Here is a 17,767-nt window from a genome sequence, read left to right as displayed (position 1 = left end):
AATGTTCCTGAGGACTGCAGGACTCCTTCACCTTTAGGTCATAACTCCCATTGACCCTACCCAGTCTTTCAGAACCCAAAACTAAATAAGTCTCTGAAAGAAACTGTTTCTTGGGGCAAAATGAACACTCTACCTGGCACTTCAATGCACAATTGGAAGATTGTTTCCATTCTCAAGGCTGGATTTACCACCTTGATCCAAATGTCTTTAGGCTTATGAAGAAAATGAACTGATGGATCTTTGTGTTTGCAAATATACTGTACTAGAGACAAGGGAACACTGGAGCCACCCTTGGCTTAGCTATTGTTTTTGAGTTTGTTTCTATTTGTGTGTGTGTGTGTGTATGAATGTGTGGCTGTTTATGCAGATGCTTGTGTGAGATCAGAGAGCCATCTCTGCTCTTGTTCCTCAGATGCTGTCGAAATTAGTGTTTTGAGACAATTGTTCTGGAGCTTACCAAGGAGAATATGGGGGCTGGCCAGTTAGTCCCAGACCTCTGTCTTTCTTTGTTTCCCAGCACTAGGAATTCTATGTGAGGACCATTATACATTGCTTCTTTTTTTTTTTTTTTTTTTTTTTTGCATGTGAGTTTTTGGAAATCAAACTATGTCCTTCAAGAAAGGACTTTAGCAAGTGAGCTGTCGCCATGACCAAGATTATCCATTATGTTACAACATGATGTTAGACAAATCAATCTACGTCTTTCTTCTCCCACTTTGGCATTCTATGACCATTTGTATGCTTATAGTAACAGCAATGCTAATGCCAAGATGAATGGAGAATCTGTCATCTGAGATTATCATAGCAGAGTTCAAGAACATGGGGATTTCATAAAGACAAAAATATATTGTCTCAGACTTCCCTAGATTAGCAACATTAAATCAAGGAACAACCCACGTTCTTTCTGCACATTACTGGGACAGGTGGGTTCAATGCCTTCCCAGCTTCTGATGAATTCTAATTTTTGATATTCTTTGGTATGTGTAACTGTGATTTTCAGTGTCTCAATCCTTCTCCATGTGACTTGCATCCTTGTTCTCCTATGGCTCTGTATCCTCACATAATCCTCTTCTTTCTAAGCAGGCATTTCTGTCCAAAGTTCTGTTGTTCATAAGAACACCAATCATTATAATAGGGTTTCCCTTCCTTAGTTACCCCATTGTAATTCAGTTACATTGGCAAGGACCCTTTTGCAAATACCATCATAAATACTCCTGGAATATATGTGCCTTTATAACTTGAGCACATACTTCAGGGGACAAAATTCAACAGAAATGAAAAGATGTATATACATATATTTTCAGGAGGTAACATAGAATAACATTCAGTGAGCACAGAGTTCTACATATAGATATGTTGAGAGAGTACACAAGGAGAAAGAATTACATGCTTTCCCCATGTATTCCAGGGATGTGTTTGAGTTGTGGAGAAGGAAGACTGAGATAAAATTTAAAAGAAGAGTACGTGTGTGTGTGTGTGTGTGTGTGTGTGTGTGTGTGTGTAAAGTTTGGCTTAAGAGAAAATAAATGCAACACAGAAATAGGAAAAGACATGCTCCAAATTGCCATAAAGAAGCCAATGTGCCAAAATAAGAAGACTGACAATATCTATCAAGTAATTGTTCCTAAAGTATAGGCTCAGAATCACTTTTGCCTTCTCAAAATATCCTTAAGGAAGCAATCATTCCCATTCCCTCTCTCCCTGTTCTGTTTTCTCATCGAGTGAAGGAGCAGTGTTAGAGCAGCTAACAGCATTCTGGGAACATAAGCTTAGGACCTAACCACTCAAGATCCATCCCCTGGTCAGAGAGTATTCAGAAGCAAGCATGGCATGGAGTTCCTCTCCAGAACTCTTCCTGGAACTATGGGAGAAGACATTCTCTACTGCATTATTTATTATCTTAAATGAAATTTCTTGCTGAGCTTTGATCTATGAAGATGGCTTATCAAGCTCACCCTACTACAAAGAATGATAGGATGAGAAGACAGCTTGGCAAGTTGAAGCATAGAAAGAACGGAATGGGAAAATTGAGAGCCCCTGACATTGTTCGGTGTCATCCCAACAGCCATTCTGCTTTCAGATGTATGAGTTTCTTCTTTGCTTTGAAATCAGTATGAAGTGGGCTCATATTACCTACATCAATAGGTGCCCAACGTAAAATGAGGTCCACTTGGTGTGTTGAGTGAATCTATGTCTTTGAAAGCAAAGAAGAATGACACATTATGCAGTGAGAATTATGTGTATGGAAGTCCCTCCCTAGAGTAGTTTCAGTCCTGGTAAAGCTTAAAGGGTTTTAGCTTTCAAGGAGCTTACCTTAAAAGCTGGCATGGCACAGATAAAATACAGGAGGACCGATTCTAGGTTCTAAGGGCATCCAAGTCACCCTAAGGAATCTCATGCATAGTTATAAGAAAATGACAGGTTCTAATTATATATGGAGCACAACTGTGCTATTAATGTTATTGGGAATTTTTCTGGGTCCTCAGGTTTTGAGGTTATATGATGTACTACTTAGTCTCACATTGTTATGAGGAAATATCTGACAAAAGCAACTTTCCAAAAGGAGGAGAGATTCACTCCTGCTCACATATTCAGAGGAAGCCAGGGAATGCATGGTGGCTCCTCTGTCCATGGTAGCCGAAACTTGCAGTCTAGCTAGAAGAGCAAAAGGTAGGAGGTAGAACTGGGAGTGCAGAGGATCTCTAGTCCTCAAATATATGTTCCCAGATCCTCATCTGTTCTACCTGTTCTTCATACCTCAGAGGTTCTACAGCACTCAGACACAGATCACCCAACTAGATAGATGGTGTTGAAACACATGAATTTGTAAGGATTTTCATGTCATATAGAGGCTTAGTTCATTTTTATAAATTAATGAAAAACAAAGTTAGCATTCTCTTGTCCTAGATTTAATACTGTTCTTCCTCTTTTCTTTTACAGTAAGGGGCAGAGCAAAATGAAATCCCTGCAACATGAGGATGAATATGGGCATGTGTCTTCACAGAGCAAGCCATAGATGATAATCACGTGAACTTCTAGTAGATATGCATTGTCTTGCACAGACAGGGGGCACAAGGATCATTGCACTCAACAGTTGAGCATGTGGTATTTCTCTGCATGTAAAGTAGGATTATAGCGGAGCAACCACAACCTACCATTTAGAAAGCCAACGGATCTTATTTCTCTTCATATTAATAAAATGAATATTTCTTCTTGGTATAACATACAAGGAGAAACGATGCTGATGGAAACTAAAAGGTCAGTGAAAGATGGAAAGATGTCTCCAGAAATGGACTTTTAGGGGTGGGGATACAAGATGGGGCAAACTAGATTACAATGGCTAAGTAAGTAAAAATAAGTGAAGATGTCATTTTAAGCCCAAGGACACTAAACACCAACCAATAAACACACACATATTTGATGTCCCTCACTAACATATAAAATATAAGGCCAAATGTTAAATGTGGAAATCTGAAAGTATAGCAGTACCAAATATAGTTGGTTTCCAGTGTGATCACAATTAATCATGCCATGAGATATCAGTGGAACCATTACTTACAAGAAAGAGTCAGTTACATTTGTACTTGAGACAGGATCTCATGTAGCCAAAGCTAAACTCAAATTCATTCTGTAGCCAAGAATAGTCCTGTATTTCTAATAATTGCATCTCAACTATCTCAGTGCCATATATTAAAAGCATATACCAGCAAGCCTGGTTTTATGTGGTCCTGCAAGTTGAAACCAGGGCTTTGTGCATGCTAGGCCAGCAATTTACCAACTAGCTGAATCACTAGGACAAAAATTATTTCCAATTGAGTAGCAGTCATTTAACTCAGCTCTGAGCCTAACATAAAAGTCAATCAAGGTCAGATTCTGTGCGTCACGGAAATGTCCTCAGCTGTCTCCCTAATAACTGAACATTGCCAAGCCTGAGCCAGTTATCTAAATACAAACAAATGCTGTCTTAAGCTGGCTTATTCTGAGGAGTAGATATGTGCACAGGAAGCAGATGAAGAAGCATAAACACTCACCTTTCTTCCCCTGAGGATCATGGCAGTTCTCATAAACACATGGGCCCCAGGCTGACCAGGAAGATACTATGCAGTCCATCGAGCAAGGGACATTGCAAAGCTGAGAGGCTGAGGGGGCAGGTCCCAAGCATAGTGTACTTTCCACGGGCCTGGAGACTAAAGTATAAGAACATAAATGATTAAGTCACTTTTGGGGGGCTGTCCTAAAATTGCTCATATCTTTAGCAGGCGTATGATTCTAAACAGTATATGCAATCAAGACAAACATTTTCCCATATGAATGTTTTGTTCTACATTATTAGACTTTGGGGTGAGTAAAGATAAAAGACAGAGACAGAGGGCATGCACTTGAGATTCCTGAAGTGCAAAGGACTCCCGGGGAATTCACAAGAACAGAGGAAATATCACAGACACAAATTATCTAGAGGTATGATTTAAAACAGAATTAAATGGCTTGGTGAGGTTTCAAGAAGAGTCTATCTTAACTATATAAATGACTGGGGCTCTGTGAAAAACATCAAAATCGAACCCCTAAGGTGCAGTGTTTAGCATAACCAATCTACTGCTGTGACTCCCCAGAGGGGTGGAGCTGGCAAAGACAGAAGAAAAATGGTTTCTTGGAACAAGAAGAAAAATGGGACTCTGACTGCAGTTCTGGCTTAAGAAAGCAGTTTCCTAACAGGGTTACCCAGAGGTTTGGGTCTCCAAGGGGGTGGGGGTGCTTTCATGTGTGCAAATTCAGGCTGAGCTTGGCACCCTTAGGATGCAGTCACTATTGTCCATCTGGCCTGTCTCCTGTCCTCTACCTGTAGAGCCTCAGTACCAAAAGAATGCAAGATGTGGACGAGACCAAAAGTTCCTGGCCTTTGTGAATATTTAAGAGTGGAATCTGGAGCCCCTGAAAATGGCACATGTGTCTACATCTATTGCAACAAGATTTACTATAGATGAATTGTGGAATTGACCCATGTGTACATCAATAGAAGAGTAGCTAGAGGGGGATTTCAAGGAAAGGGGAATAGAATATAGACTCTAAGATAGGTGAAGGGGGGTGGATAATGGATCATGAAGGGATAAATGAATGGAGTAGGAGGGGTGAGAAGGGTAGAACAGGGAGTTTAGGAAGAGAAAGCTTACATTAAAAACCTTTGAAAATGCCATATAGGGACCTACTACTATAGAAGTGGTTGAAAATATATACATATTCATAGATAAAAAAGGGTTCAGTAAAACACTCCAAATATTAAAGACTGTTGTCATTGCTCTTGTTTAGCCTCTAGAACTTGGTGGCATGACCCTGTTAATGGAGGCACCACATACTTGAATCAGAGGATATAGACAGGTCAGGGTGGTATCAACCTGGAAGCACCATCCTACTGGCTGGCTTTCATTGTGCTGGAGGATCCCGTGCATACCACCAGGGAAACAAAGTTCTCATCAGCCTACACAACTGTAAACCATGTGAGCCACATGAAATATAATAAGATATTAAAGCAATGAGGTGGTATGTAAGAAGAGAAAAATGTCTTCTTATGGGGGTGATCAATTAATATGTACTAATTCTTTACATGTACATCAAAAAGAGCATCTAAATATAAAACCATTTACATTTCTTACACAGAGTTGCCTCACACTGAGAAAGTTTTGAGTTAGTGGAGCATTCCAAACTTTGTGAGCAATAGCTACAGGTCTGGAAGTTTTATCTACTGACTGGCTTGTTCTATTCTGTAAATATTTCCTGTGTGTCATTTCCATTCAGTTGAGCAGGTGGAAAATGCCTCAAAGGTGGGAAGAGCTGGGAGGGGATTGCGTGGTGAGTCCAGCCACCTTCTTTGTTTCCTTGCTTTCTCTGGGTGTGGAAGAATCAGATATAGTGATGGTTGTGACCCATCACCACTCTGGGCAGATGAACCTTGAATAAGAACAGAACCAACAGCAAAAGAGAAAATAAACGTCATCATGAAAAAGACACAGGATGTGTGTGTCTGGTTGGAGTTACTGTGAACAAAGACAGTATGAATCACTCCTGAAAGTGACCTGAAGAGATTGAGAAAACAACACCAATATTTTATTTGCATATTGATTAAATATTTGAAATATTTAAATTTATTTTAAAGTTCATCAAATCAATTTAATCTGACTTAAAATGAAAGTCAAGGGCAAAGTTATATTGCCAATGTGAATTCGAAAACACATCTGTCATGGAGTGGAGGCAGGAAGAGGAGGAGATAGCAGAAACTGGGGGAATTAGTGGAGCTGCCCAGGGATATTTATGAGAGGTAGTGATTAGACGAAGTTCACACTAAAGTTTTCAGTGGGATGGGAAACCAAACTAGAGATGTACCAATGATATGGCTGGATTCAGAATAAGGCAACCCACACAAGACACACATTCACAGAGTAAATAAGATAACTGAGTCTTCCTTTTTTTTTATTGGATATTTTATGTTATTTACATTTCAAATGTAAACCCCTTTCCCAGTTTCTCCCCTGGAACACTCCTATCCCATCCATCCTCTCCCTGCTTCTGTGAGGATGCTTCCCTCCCACCCACTCACTCCCACCTCTCCTCCCTGGCATACCCCTACACTAGGATATCAAGCCTTCAAGGACCAAGGACCTCTTCTCCTATTGGTGCCAGACAGAGCCATCTACTGCTACATATATGCCATGTGTCCCTCCATGTGTACTCTTTGGTTAGTCTTCCTAAACTACCAAGTCACCATTTAAACCAGCCACTCCAGGGTTGTGTCTGTGTTCAATCTACTAACAAGATTAGGTCAGCCACAGATTACCAGGCAATGGAATGAGAGACATCTGTGCATCCCACAAATATCAACCAAGCTAGGTGTTTTATTGTGGACGTGTGTTTGTCTCCCATCTTGTGTGTGTTGGCACTTACTCTCACCTAGAAAGGAACTCTTGCAGAACGTAAGAAAGTGGGTGTGGCAGCTGATTAGTTCAATCATTTACTAAACATGCATAATACATGCCAAACGTAGGTTACAACACCAAACACACACTAACACATTTAGTCTGGGTAGCTTCTCGTTGACTTTGACCTATGTGTTCTTTATGTATCTCTAGTTTTTAAAATAAAAGTACTACAGTATAGAAATGTTAGCCCACAGTTTGGAGGGATAGTTCATCAATTACAGTGCAAAATTATATTCCCAGAACCTATATGGGTGGTGCATATCTCTAACTCCAGGGACTCCAACATCTTCCAACTGCCTGGGATTATACTCCCATGCAGATATATTTACATAGAAACATAGACAAAATGAAAAAATAATTAAAAAAAATTTAAAAATTTTTAGCTCATCTGCCCATAAGCTCAGCTAAGGAATGGTAGAGATAAGGTCTGGAAGCAGGCAGTTTGGCTTCTGAGTCTGTGGTGTGAACCACTCCATTGGGTGATGTTTTTACTTGACATTTCCTAGTGCCCATTGTGGAGGGGACACTGGCTGAATAGCCATAAATTGTCTCTGTTCTCCCCCACTGATTGCCTATCATTCTGGAGAATAACTACAAAATATGTTAGACATTCCATATCAGGATAGAAGAGAAGAACTGGCCAAAAAGCTTGGACTGTCTGACAGTGACCTGACAGCAAGGTATCCTTCAATACCATGCCATATGCCCTAATATATGAAACTCAGGGTGGCCACATTTAGGTGGGCAATTCTGAGCTAAGAACACAGCCATGTTCTTTATATACCTTGGAAGACTGGATCAGGATAAGCTAGATTTTATTTTTTCCTTGCAACTAGCCAGTAAGTAACAAATCTGCTTCATGAAACATGTTGTACATGAGTGATTTCTGTCTTATTGGACTCAGAAAAGTTGATAATCAGTGCACGGTAACCAATCACACAGCTTGTGTAAACACCATGTTATTGATGGAGGAGTGACAATGATGAGTGAAACACACCAAGACCCTCTACTCATAGAACCATATCACCCTGGGTTTGATTGAAACTTCAAATGCATCCAGGGCACCACAAGATGCCAATGGTTTTGCTGTCTTTCAATTGTCATGTTTCCCTCCTTCCAACCCCAGCCAGATGAAGTATAAGATGCCAGTGCTAAAGCAGTCCCCAAACGGCTCATCTCTAAGGCGAATCAATGGTATGCTACCATATCTCTGCATCTGACACTGGCACAGGAGCTGACACTTCTCCACCCACCAGCAAGTATCCACCAGGCACATGGTAAAATATCAGTAAACTTCATGTGCAGCTCCCAGAATGACTGGCAGGAAAGGCTTTTAGATAGAACCCCCATTACAAAGAGACAGGGGAACATACCCTGAAGCTGAATCTGTCAGGACACCACAACCAAAGTTAAATTATATCTCTTTAATTTTGAAGAGAAGTTGAGAGTGGTTAAGGGGTTCCACATACTGAAGTCCTCTTTTATAAATACTTAACTGTCAATTAGTAGACTCTTAGACAATACACGTAATAGAAGATTTCAAAGTATAGAGGGTCACTATTACATGGAAAAAGATCAGGAAGTAATTTCCTTGGGGACTCCAAAGTGACATATTAGAGACCCAAGGATGGGATAAAACCATTTGTCAAAGCAGTCATTTTTCTTCAGCACCTGCTGCTTTGATGGACAGTTAGTCTTAATCTATATCAATAAATTCTTCCAGTCCTGGTGAAATGTCTAAGATGCTTCACTTAGGCACTGAATCGATGTGTCTGGGTCAACCTGGGTCTTTCATGACCCTAAGCCCCATCCCAGGACACATTTGCTCCAGAAATAAATCATGAGTATGTCACAAAGCTCTTAACAACTTCAGAACACTAGAGAAGGGCAAACATAGGATGCTTCTACACTTATCGACTGATATCCCTGGATGTTAGCTCTAGGGATAACTGAGTTTAATTAATCAATTTGACTAAAAAACTAAACTCCAAAGACATGGGTACTTTGTACAATTTCATTCTCAAATCCAAAGGAGAGTAAAGCCTGAACCTCAGGCCAGGAGGCAAACTTACCCCCTATCTGTGGTTTCAGTTTTCTTTCTATAAAATGAAAGCATCAGTCAAGACAGGATAGCCTTTGTATGAGTCAAAGTGTATGAGAGGTAGACAGAGATAGAACAGATCCAAGGAACCTAAGAATGTGCCAGACTCAATTTAACCCTTTAAGCTAGACCTAAACTTTTCTTTATACCACTGCTTCAGAATTCTAACCTGGGTTCATATCTGGCCCACTGAAGAGATACAGAACCCCAAATTTGCTAATCTCAGAAGACTAGTTACTATTTACTCATTACTCATGCATAAGAATATTCCAATTCCAGTATCTTAGGGAGTGAGTGGGATGGAGTTGGATCCTGCTGGAGTTGGAGTATCTACAGTTCCCACGTTATTAAGCCTTCATTTATCCTGACTCAAACTCCATCTAGAGGGCTTGAAGTAGGAATTGTTGCTTTCCTGGTCACTATCTTTGAAATGGCTGTTAGCTAACTCTGTCATCTCAAACACAGTGACTCCCTGGTCAGTGAACACCTTTATTACTGCATTTTTCTCCTGGAAGCTTTCTGCCCCCCTGACACTGACCACATGCTGGACTGAAGACACCATTAATCAGGCCTCATAGGCTGTGTGGCCTCTGAACACCACAATTTCAGTTCTCTCAGAGACTTCTAATGATCCTCAAGTATTAAAATACCCCCAAACTTTTAACTAGGATAAAGTCTGAACTCTATGTAGCAGAGTCTTTCCCAATGCTGAGGAATACATTACTGTATTTTAAGTGGTTGCTCATATTTGGTAGTAATTAATATTTTGAATATTCTGGTACCTAACCTGGAATTTTTCATTTGCAGTGAGAAATGATTAAATTGACCTAGTCTAAAAGAAATGTTGAAGTCTGCTACTAATGATTGCAAAGTTTTCTTAAATAATGAATGACTCAATGCACAGACTGCTAATTAACAAGGGACAAAATGTGCTGGTAGGTGATACACTCAGTGTTACAAAATGTGCACTGTTCTGAATTCTAGAAAGGAATAAAGTTCATTTTCTTCTTTAGGGAAAAGGTAATTTCAGATGAGCATAGAGTTTTAAAGAAAATGTACTGTAGGTAAGGAAAACCTTCGTGTTGTGGTTAGCCATGGAACTACCACACCGACAATTATATTACTAATTACAATATGGAATAATGAACTTTTCTACAGTTTATTCTTTAAAATCAAATCCAGCTAGAATCCCAACTAATTTGAATTAACAAAACAGGATGATGCAAATATTTGTGAGAGAAACCACTTCTATTCCAAATGATGGATACTTTGCAAGATCTAATTGGCTTTATTTCTTTAACCCTGCAAATAGAACATTTAAACAGAAAAATATTAATTTGCTAATTATAATTAATATCTCCAAGGCCCCCTTTAGTCTATAGCCCCTTTATTCATTTGCCTAAAAGAAAAATATTATCATAGCAGCTAATAGATACTTCTTTTTTAATATATCTATTATTAGATGAAAAATTTAAGACATTCTTTCAAAACTCACAAAGCAGTCAATGTAATTCTGTCATGGCACAATTAAATGCACATTATCTTCAGGACAATGAGAGGCATCTGTGGAATTAATGATTATATTTTCTCCCATAATTTTCAAGGCTAAAAAATGAAAATCAGATACAATTTTTGGGACACTCTGAAACCTACATTAACTTACCTTCTATCCACATCATCGTAAAACAATTTAAACCCTCTATCTCCAACTGATTTTATGCAAAATATTCAATTTTGTAAATATCATCAACCTCCATAAAGAAGGTATTCAGACAAGTCAGATCCATCCCAATCTTCCAGGCCTGACATAGGCCCCACAGGAAATTTTGACTCAAGGACGTAGGATTCCCTCATTGCTTGGGCTTTCCAAGAAGCAGCCATAACAGAAACAGCAATTGCCCAAATTTAATTCAAAACTAATGAAAGAGCCTACTTATGTAAAAATGCTGCTTCCTAAATGATTTTTGAGAAACAATATTGCCTCTGACATATCCATTTAGGGAATACACTGACTTGGCAGAAACTCAATCCACCTTCTGCTAAAATAAAATGGCCTCTTTTACAGACCAAGGGAGTCAAATGGATGAAGGGTAAAGATAAATAATAGCACAGTTTCAAGCATGAAGTTCTTTGACTCTGAGAAAATGCATGAATTATTTCAGTTACCCTTTGCCACTGGGATTTGCAAAATAATATATCATTTTTTAAGTTGGTAGACAGAAGAAAAGCCAATCTTTCTTCTAGTACTTACAGTCAGCTTTAAAAATTAAATTGCATCTCATCCTGTTACACCTAATGAAGCTTAATTTTAGCCATATTGTGACTCTCTTGGCAAAGTACTGTGCAATATAATTTGGCAGGAGGGTGTGTGTATATACAGCAGATTTGATATCTGAAAAATAATTTCCGCAATTAGAAGTAATTATGTGAAATTTGGACACATGTCCAAAAGTTTCTAAATTTAATTCATTTAATCTAATCTATTAGAAAATGCCCGTCCGTGGATACATTTGCTGTTGCTGAAAAGTAACTACACTATAGACTAAAAAATGAAATAGCAATATTCAGAACAAAAATGAAGTCTGAATACAGTTTTATAGAGCAATCGACAGCCAATAATTATGTGCTTAAAGAAGTATAGGAGCGTGGCATACTCTGTTTATTATTTTACAGTCTCACTTCTGAGCCCATTTTGAGATTTTTTTTCTGTTTGCTTTGTGGATGTTTGGCTAAGAGCTAAAGAGGGAACTAAGGAAGAATTAAGGAAAAGAAATGACCCAAGGATAATATTTTTTACTCTTTATAAAATTAAAACCATTATGGCTGAGTGAGAAGGCCCGGAGGACATTTAGAGGGATGAGAATGAGTCCCGACAAAGAGGAAATTTAGGAAGGTCAGGAGGACAGACGAAAGAACAGAGTTAATGTGGAGGTCAAAGGCAGAAATGGTCTCTGCAAAGCACTGCTTGTAAGAGGGTTCAGTACAAGAGTCTCCCTTCTCTTCAGCACTTTGTAACAAATAGCTCATTGTCTATAGAAACAATGACAGGAGTCAAATGAGAGTGAGTCTTCCCTAATCACCTATTTAAGTTATTGATGCTAATAATACTGGCTGACATGCACCCGTGCTTGGCATCAAGCATGGAACATCAAGCTTGAATCCAAGCCCACCTTTAAAATTTTTTTCATTTTAATATTTTCTATCACTTCCCATTTTAAACTGAGAATTACAATAAACTCAGACAGATTTCAGAATATTTTTAAATACTTCATTTTATGTGGATGGAAGGTTTGTGTACCCCATGCATACCCTGTGCCCCAGAAGACAGAAGATATAGGTGACTGTGAGCTCTTATGTGGGTGTTGGAATTGAACCCAAGTGTTCTCCAAAAATAATAAATTCTCCTAACTGCTGAGGTATCTCTCCACCCCTCAGGCCCACCTTTGATCATCAAATGCAGGTGAGATGAATGTGAGTAATCAGGACCACTGAGATGTCATAGCTGAAACATCACACCATCCCATGTGTGATGTGAGGAGCTCAGCTCCAATCATCTTAAATCTGTATTTTAACATTGGGTTTTGCTATGTCTTTGTCTTTGTAACAAAACTGGGGAATGGGAAAATATCTGCCATTATAGTAATAATTAGGAGGAAAAGAAAACACTGAAGCTATTTTTAAAAAATGTCAAGATAAAACTTACAGAGGAGTAACTGCAAATATCAACAGCACCCATCATTATCTTGAACTTAAGGCAACTGTGGTCACCTACACTGAACCTATATATGGCTGCCCCAGTATATAACTAGTTATGGATGGAAGCTTATTCCTCTGTGCTGAAATATTGGCTACTAGAAGATTCTGCCAAGAGGTGTCTTTATTCTCAGTTGTATACACAGTAGTAAGTTCAGTGCTGTAATGGATATCCAAGCCTATGGTCACACAAACGGCCCTGGTTAAACTCGATGGGTTTAAAAAGCAACAGGGCATGAACATGATCAAGGAAGTATTAATGAGAAGAGGGTATGGCAAGGGTGGGATTGAGAAAAGAGATACTGAGAATATAAATGCACAATAGCATGGATGAAATAGTCAAGGAAAAATTCAATTGATAAAAACTGTCAGCTGTAAAGGTGAAATATCAGGAAGTATTGTTACGGAGAGAGGAGGAACTATGTGGCAATTTCTGTGGTGATTACAAAAGGTCCCTGTGATTAGTTTTAAAGGCTACAGAGATAGTAAATGAAACGGTTTGTGATTATTTGAATTTTACATGTTAATGTTAGTTACTTCCTAAAGATCTATACACATACTCTCTACTGCACACCTTTCCATCTGTCCCTCTTAATAACAATGAAATACCTTGAAGTTGGGAAGAGGTAGGACCAAAACTCCCCTTTCACTAAGTGCAAATCTTACCATTCTTACAAAATATTTCTCCTCATCAGCTGATAAAGGGCAAAGATAATTACATATCCCTAAAGCCAATGAACATGAACTGGAAGGAAGCAAGAATACAGAGCCCCTGTTGAGATGAGGAAGCTGGAGGAGGAAATGGAAGAGGATGGGTGCCATTGAAACAGGGAGCAAATTGGTTTTAGAACTTGTCACAGAATGCATGGAAGGCAGTGTGGGAGGATCAGGCAAGACAGCCCCTCATTTCTGCTGACTCAGACCATGGCTTACTAAGAATAACAAGAATGAGCCTTTGAAATACCACAGTTCTGTGAGAAACCAGCCTCAAACTACAGAGCTGACAGCCCCTTCAAAGGGAGAACAGGATGTGTGTGCCATGATTATTATAGACTCTCTAGAAAGAATTATGTATCTCTAACATAAATCACAGAGCCTCCTGCTTTTCACAGAAAGGAAAATGAAGGCCTTGCTGGCTCTATGTTCTTGTTAGTGCATGCTACTTAAAATGTGCAAATCACTTTACATTGAACACTTTACTTCACCTTCAAAAGAGGGCTCTGAGAGTCCTGAAAGGGACAGGAATGAGGCCATGCATAACAACTTTAAAATGCAGAATAGTTCATTCTTTTGAACAGAGAAATACATGACTTTTTTTAACCAAAACCATTTGTAATTTGTCTATGCATTATGAATGCAAACCCTTGCATTTTAAAACTTCTTCCCACTGATTTATTACACACCTCACTCTTAGAATCTGTTACTGTCAGGCCCAAAGTGTAATCTAGTAGCTTATCTTCAATGGAATCCATTTGACTCAGCTTTGAGACAGAACTGGTGCCAAGGTATCAGGGAGAACAATAAGGGTTAGTAAATCTTGAAAAATTTATGATTAGCAGGATAAAAAAATGAACCCTCTGGATAATGTACAGACAATAATTTTAAGAATACAATTAACAAATTATTCTCACTAAAGACCCAACAAACAGGGAGACTGTTGCTATCTGTGTGAATCAAAGCTCTTACCAACAAACCTCCATAGAATAACCAACTTGGCCTACTCAATCTGTGCCCTTTGATAATTTCCTCTCTAAGGAGTCCTTGTGAGCATCTTTTCCTTAATTGTCCTCTCCTCCCTCCTTGCTTTTAACAGTTCCACTATTCTTAGGGTATCTGGATTGCATAATGTATATTTGTATTTTAAGAAGAAAATCAAAAGAACATATTTTATTATTGTCTCTTCTTGGATATAATGCCCACACCTCAAGGACCATATGGATTGAAACCTACCAATCAGTTTGTATGCTATGCAATCCACCTGAAGAATCCTGGAGAACATATCAACCAATCCTGTGAGTTAACGCCCATGGTAAAACCTCTAGTTTCTAATAGAAAACTTAATTGTAAAAGTTCCATCTGAGACTCTACAATTTGTACATGATGGAGACATGACAAGAAGCCCTGAACAGTGTAGCTCCAGCTTTTTCTCTTCTTTTCCTCTTGGCCACTCTGTGAGGCTTCTTCTGGTACAAGATCAGTAGAGCTTAGATTCCTCCCATGTCTCCTGCCTGCAGGCTGAAGTAATCATTTGCATCACTCCATTTTCTGTGTGAGCTTGAGTAATAATCTTTATGCCAATGCTTTCACTACAGTGAAGAGAGAGCACTCATCAAGATATTTTGAGCAAAATACTTAGGAATGTAGAAAATAAGGACAGTGAATAGTATGCTGTAGAATTTCATGAATTTTAAAAATACCTGCTTATATATCAGTAGTGTTATAAAAGGCTTCTTGGAAATTGCATAGTCTTTAATTTTTTTACATTTACCTAAGTAGTCTGAGAAAAACAGTCATACAATGACTAATTACATGTCCTAAAATACATGTCATTTTTGAAACCATAATTTTATAGAGAAAACATAAAAAATAGAGAAATAATAATAAGTATTTCATCTAAAATAACCTAGATAATTTTGTATTAAAAGCAGCATGGATATAGTTAGAAGTTCTTAATATAAATTAACATCAAACTTTAAAGTGTTTGTGTTTATGTGCATAAAGATGTGTGGATTGAACGTGTCTCTAGCTGCATATGTATCAGAAGATGGCCTAGTCGGCCATCAGTGGAAAGAGAGGCCCATTGGTCATGCAAACTTTATCTGCCTCAGTACAGGGGAACCCCAGGCCCCAGGGCCAAGAAGTGGAAGTGGGGGGGGGAGAGAAGTGGAGGAGGGAGCAGGTGGGGGACTTTTGGGATAGAATTGGAAATGTAAATGAAATAAATACCTAATAAAAAATCATCAAAAAAGAAATTGAAAACAGCCTATATGCCTATCAACTGATGAAAAAAAAATGAAATTCCTAAAGTACAACTTTTTAGACAATGTGAAAAAAACATAAAGCTGTAATAACTTTTTAAAATAATTTATACTTTTAAGTTGGAGTTATCATAAGTAAATAGTAAATAAATAAGCTGGAGATGTTCAAAGCAATGCAGTGCAATGAGAAGACCCATTTACCATGGCTAATCTTGTAATAAGGAGAACCGGAAGTACTAGAGTAGTTGTGGCCTTTCAGATGAAAGTCAGACATATGACAGCTCAAGATATTACCGTAGAGAAGGAAGTAGAGCTCAGGACCCTTCAGGAGCTCCCTATAAAAGACACAGTCGATAATGAGCCACCTCATCTGAGAGCCAAGGACAACTTACCCGTAATGACCCCAAGAGAATCCAAAATGAGGCTAGCCCTACAATCTCATGTGTTTCTATTCTCTAAAAACACAGCTAGAACCGTGCCTTGCCAGCCAGTAGACAAGAGCCACCATTAGCTGTGTTGTTGCTACCATCCAGAGTTACTGTCTTATTGTATATCTGAAATACATAAAATTAAGACTTGATACCAATTGTTACACTGTAAGAGACTGAGACTTACTTTGTAGTGCGTTTGTAGACTGACCCTTGCCTGGCCTCACGATTCTTAATGTCTAAAGAGTAACAGGTAGGACTGCTAAGAAAATTCAGTAAGGCAACTGCCTTGGGAGGCTGAGACCTGACATGGATCCTCAGAACCTACATATGTGCTTACAACAGCGATGAGGTTTAAATGAGAGACGGACATGGGTGGGTTCCTACAGTTCACTGTCTAGCTTACCTAGCCTTCATGGTGAAGTTCTCATCTAGTAAGAGATTGTCTAAAAACAACAACAACAACAACAACGGAAGAAAGAAAAGGAAGAAAATGAAAGATATCTCAGTAGCAACACCGGATCTTGCCTTCTAATATATACATGTTACATGTGCCCACATGTGTGCAAATACACACACATTAATTAATTAATTAATTAATTAATTAATAGGCTAGCACATAAGTAAGGAAGCAAATAAATAAGAAAAACAAGCAAGTTTAAAATAAATTCTTTCCTCCTTGGAACACATGTTTTTTTTCATAGGTGTATTCCCTCCAGAAGTCTACAATGGAGAGAGTACTGTGGTGTCTTATACAGTATCTCATCTCTACAAAGAAAAGCAAAAACAGAACAAAAACAATTGCTAGGAATGTCCTCTGATTCATCAACAATGGTTTAATCAACCTAGAATTCCATCCAAAGGCCAGCACATTCATTCACTCTGCCTTTCATGAAACACATTAAAAACTAAAATTGCAACCCTGCCATTTCCCAAGCCCTTACATACTCCATGTCCATTTGGAACATATTTTATCTTCCAGATAGTAGCATTTTCCCCCAAGACACTTTTCATTTTCTTCCAATTAAGTTTCAAAATGTCTACTGTTAACACCACTCTTACCAGAGGCTCCATATTACAAGGTTCTCAGATCAGCAAGTGCTTATGACCAAGAAAAAAAAATGTGACTTTTGAAAATGAGTAGTTTTAAATAATCATTTTCCATGATGGAAACTTATATGCACCATGAAGACATTAAACAAGAATACCACACAAGTTGACAAGTTGCCCCATACATAAGAACAGATATTTGCTGTTCCCTGTTCACCCTGTAAACTTCAAATCAGCCTAATTCTTACAAGTACACAGCAAGCATTTACAAGTTATCAGTATAACTTGATTAAATATTTCCAATTCTAATGCAGAAAATGAGTTTTAAAAGGTAGCATTTAACAGCAAAGATTTGATACACAATTGAAAGAATTAAAAAAAAAAAAGCTGGGCTGGGTATGTAGATCATCTGGTAGAATGCTTACTATTATGCAGTCCTGCATTCCATGACCAGCATGGTATAAATTGGGCACAGTGATGCCCACATGA

At 38.5% G+C, this 17,767-nt stretch overlaps 1 protein-coding gene across 1 annotated transcript in view; it reads right to left on the bottom strand.

The window, feature by feature from the left end:
* The window catches only part of Thsd7b (thrombospondin type 1 domain containing 7B), a 938,083-nt gene that overhangs the window by 539,944 nt on the left and 380,372 nt on the right, over window positions 1-17,767 (bottom strand). Inside the window, exon 6 of the mRNA XM_085840847.1 lies at window positions 4,032-4,187. Within this exon, the coding sequence (XP_085696973.1) occupies window positions 4,032-4,187 (156 nt within the window). The remainder of the gene's footprint in view (window positions 1-4,031; window positions 4,188-17,767) is intronic.

Source organism: Mus caroli, unplaced genomic scaffold (genome assembly GCF_978045245.1).
Source record: "Mus caroli unplaced genomic scaffold, Mus_caroli_1 scaffold_1, whole genome shotgun sequence".
NCBI lineage: Eukaryota > Metazoa > Chordata > Mammalia > Rodentia > Muridae > Mus > Mus caroli.
This window is presented reverse-complemented; position numbering and strand designations above follow the sequence as displayed.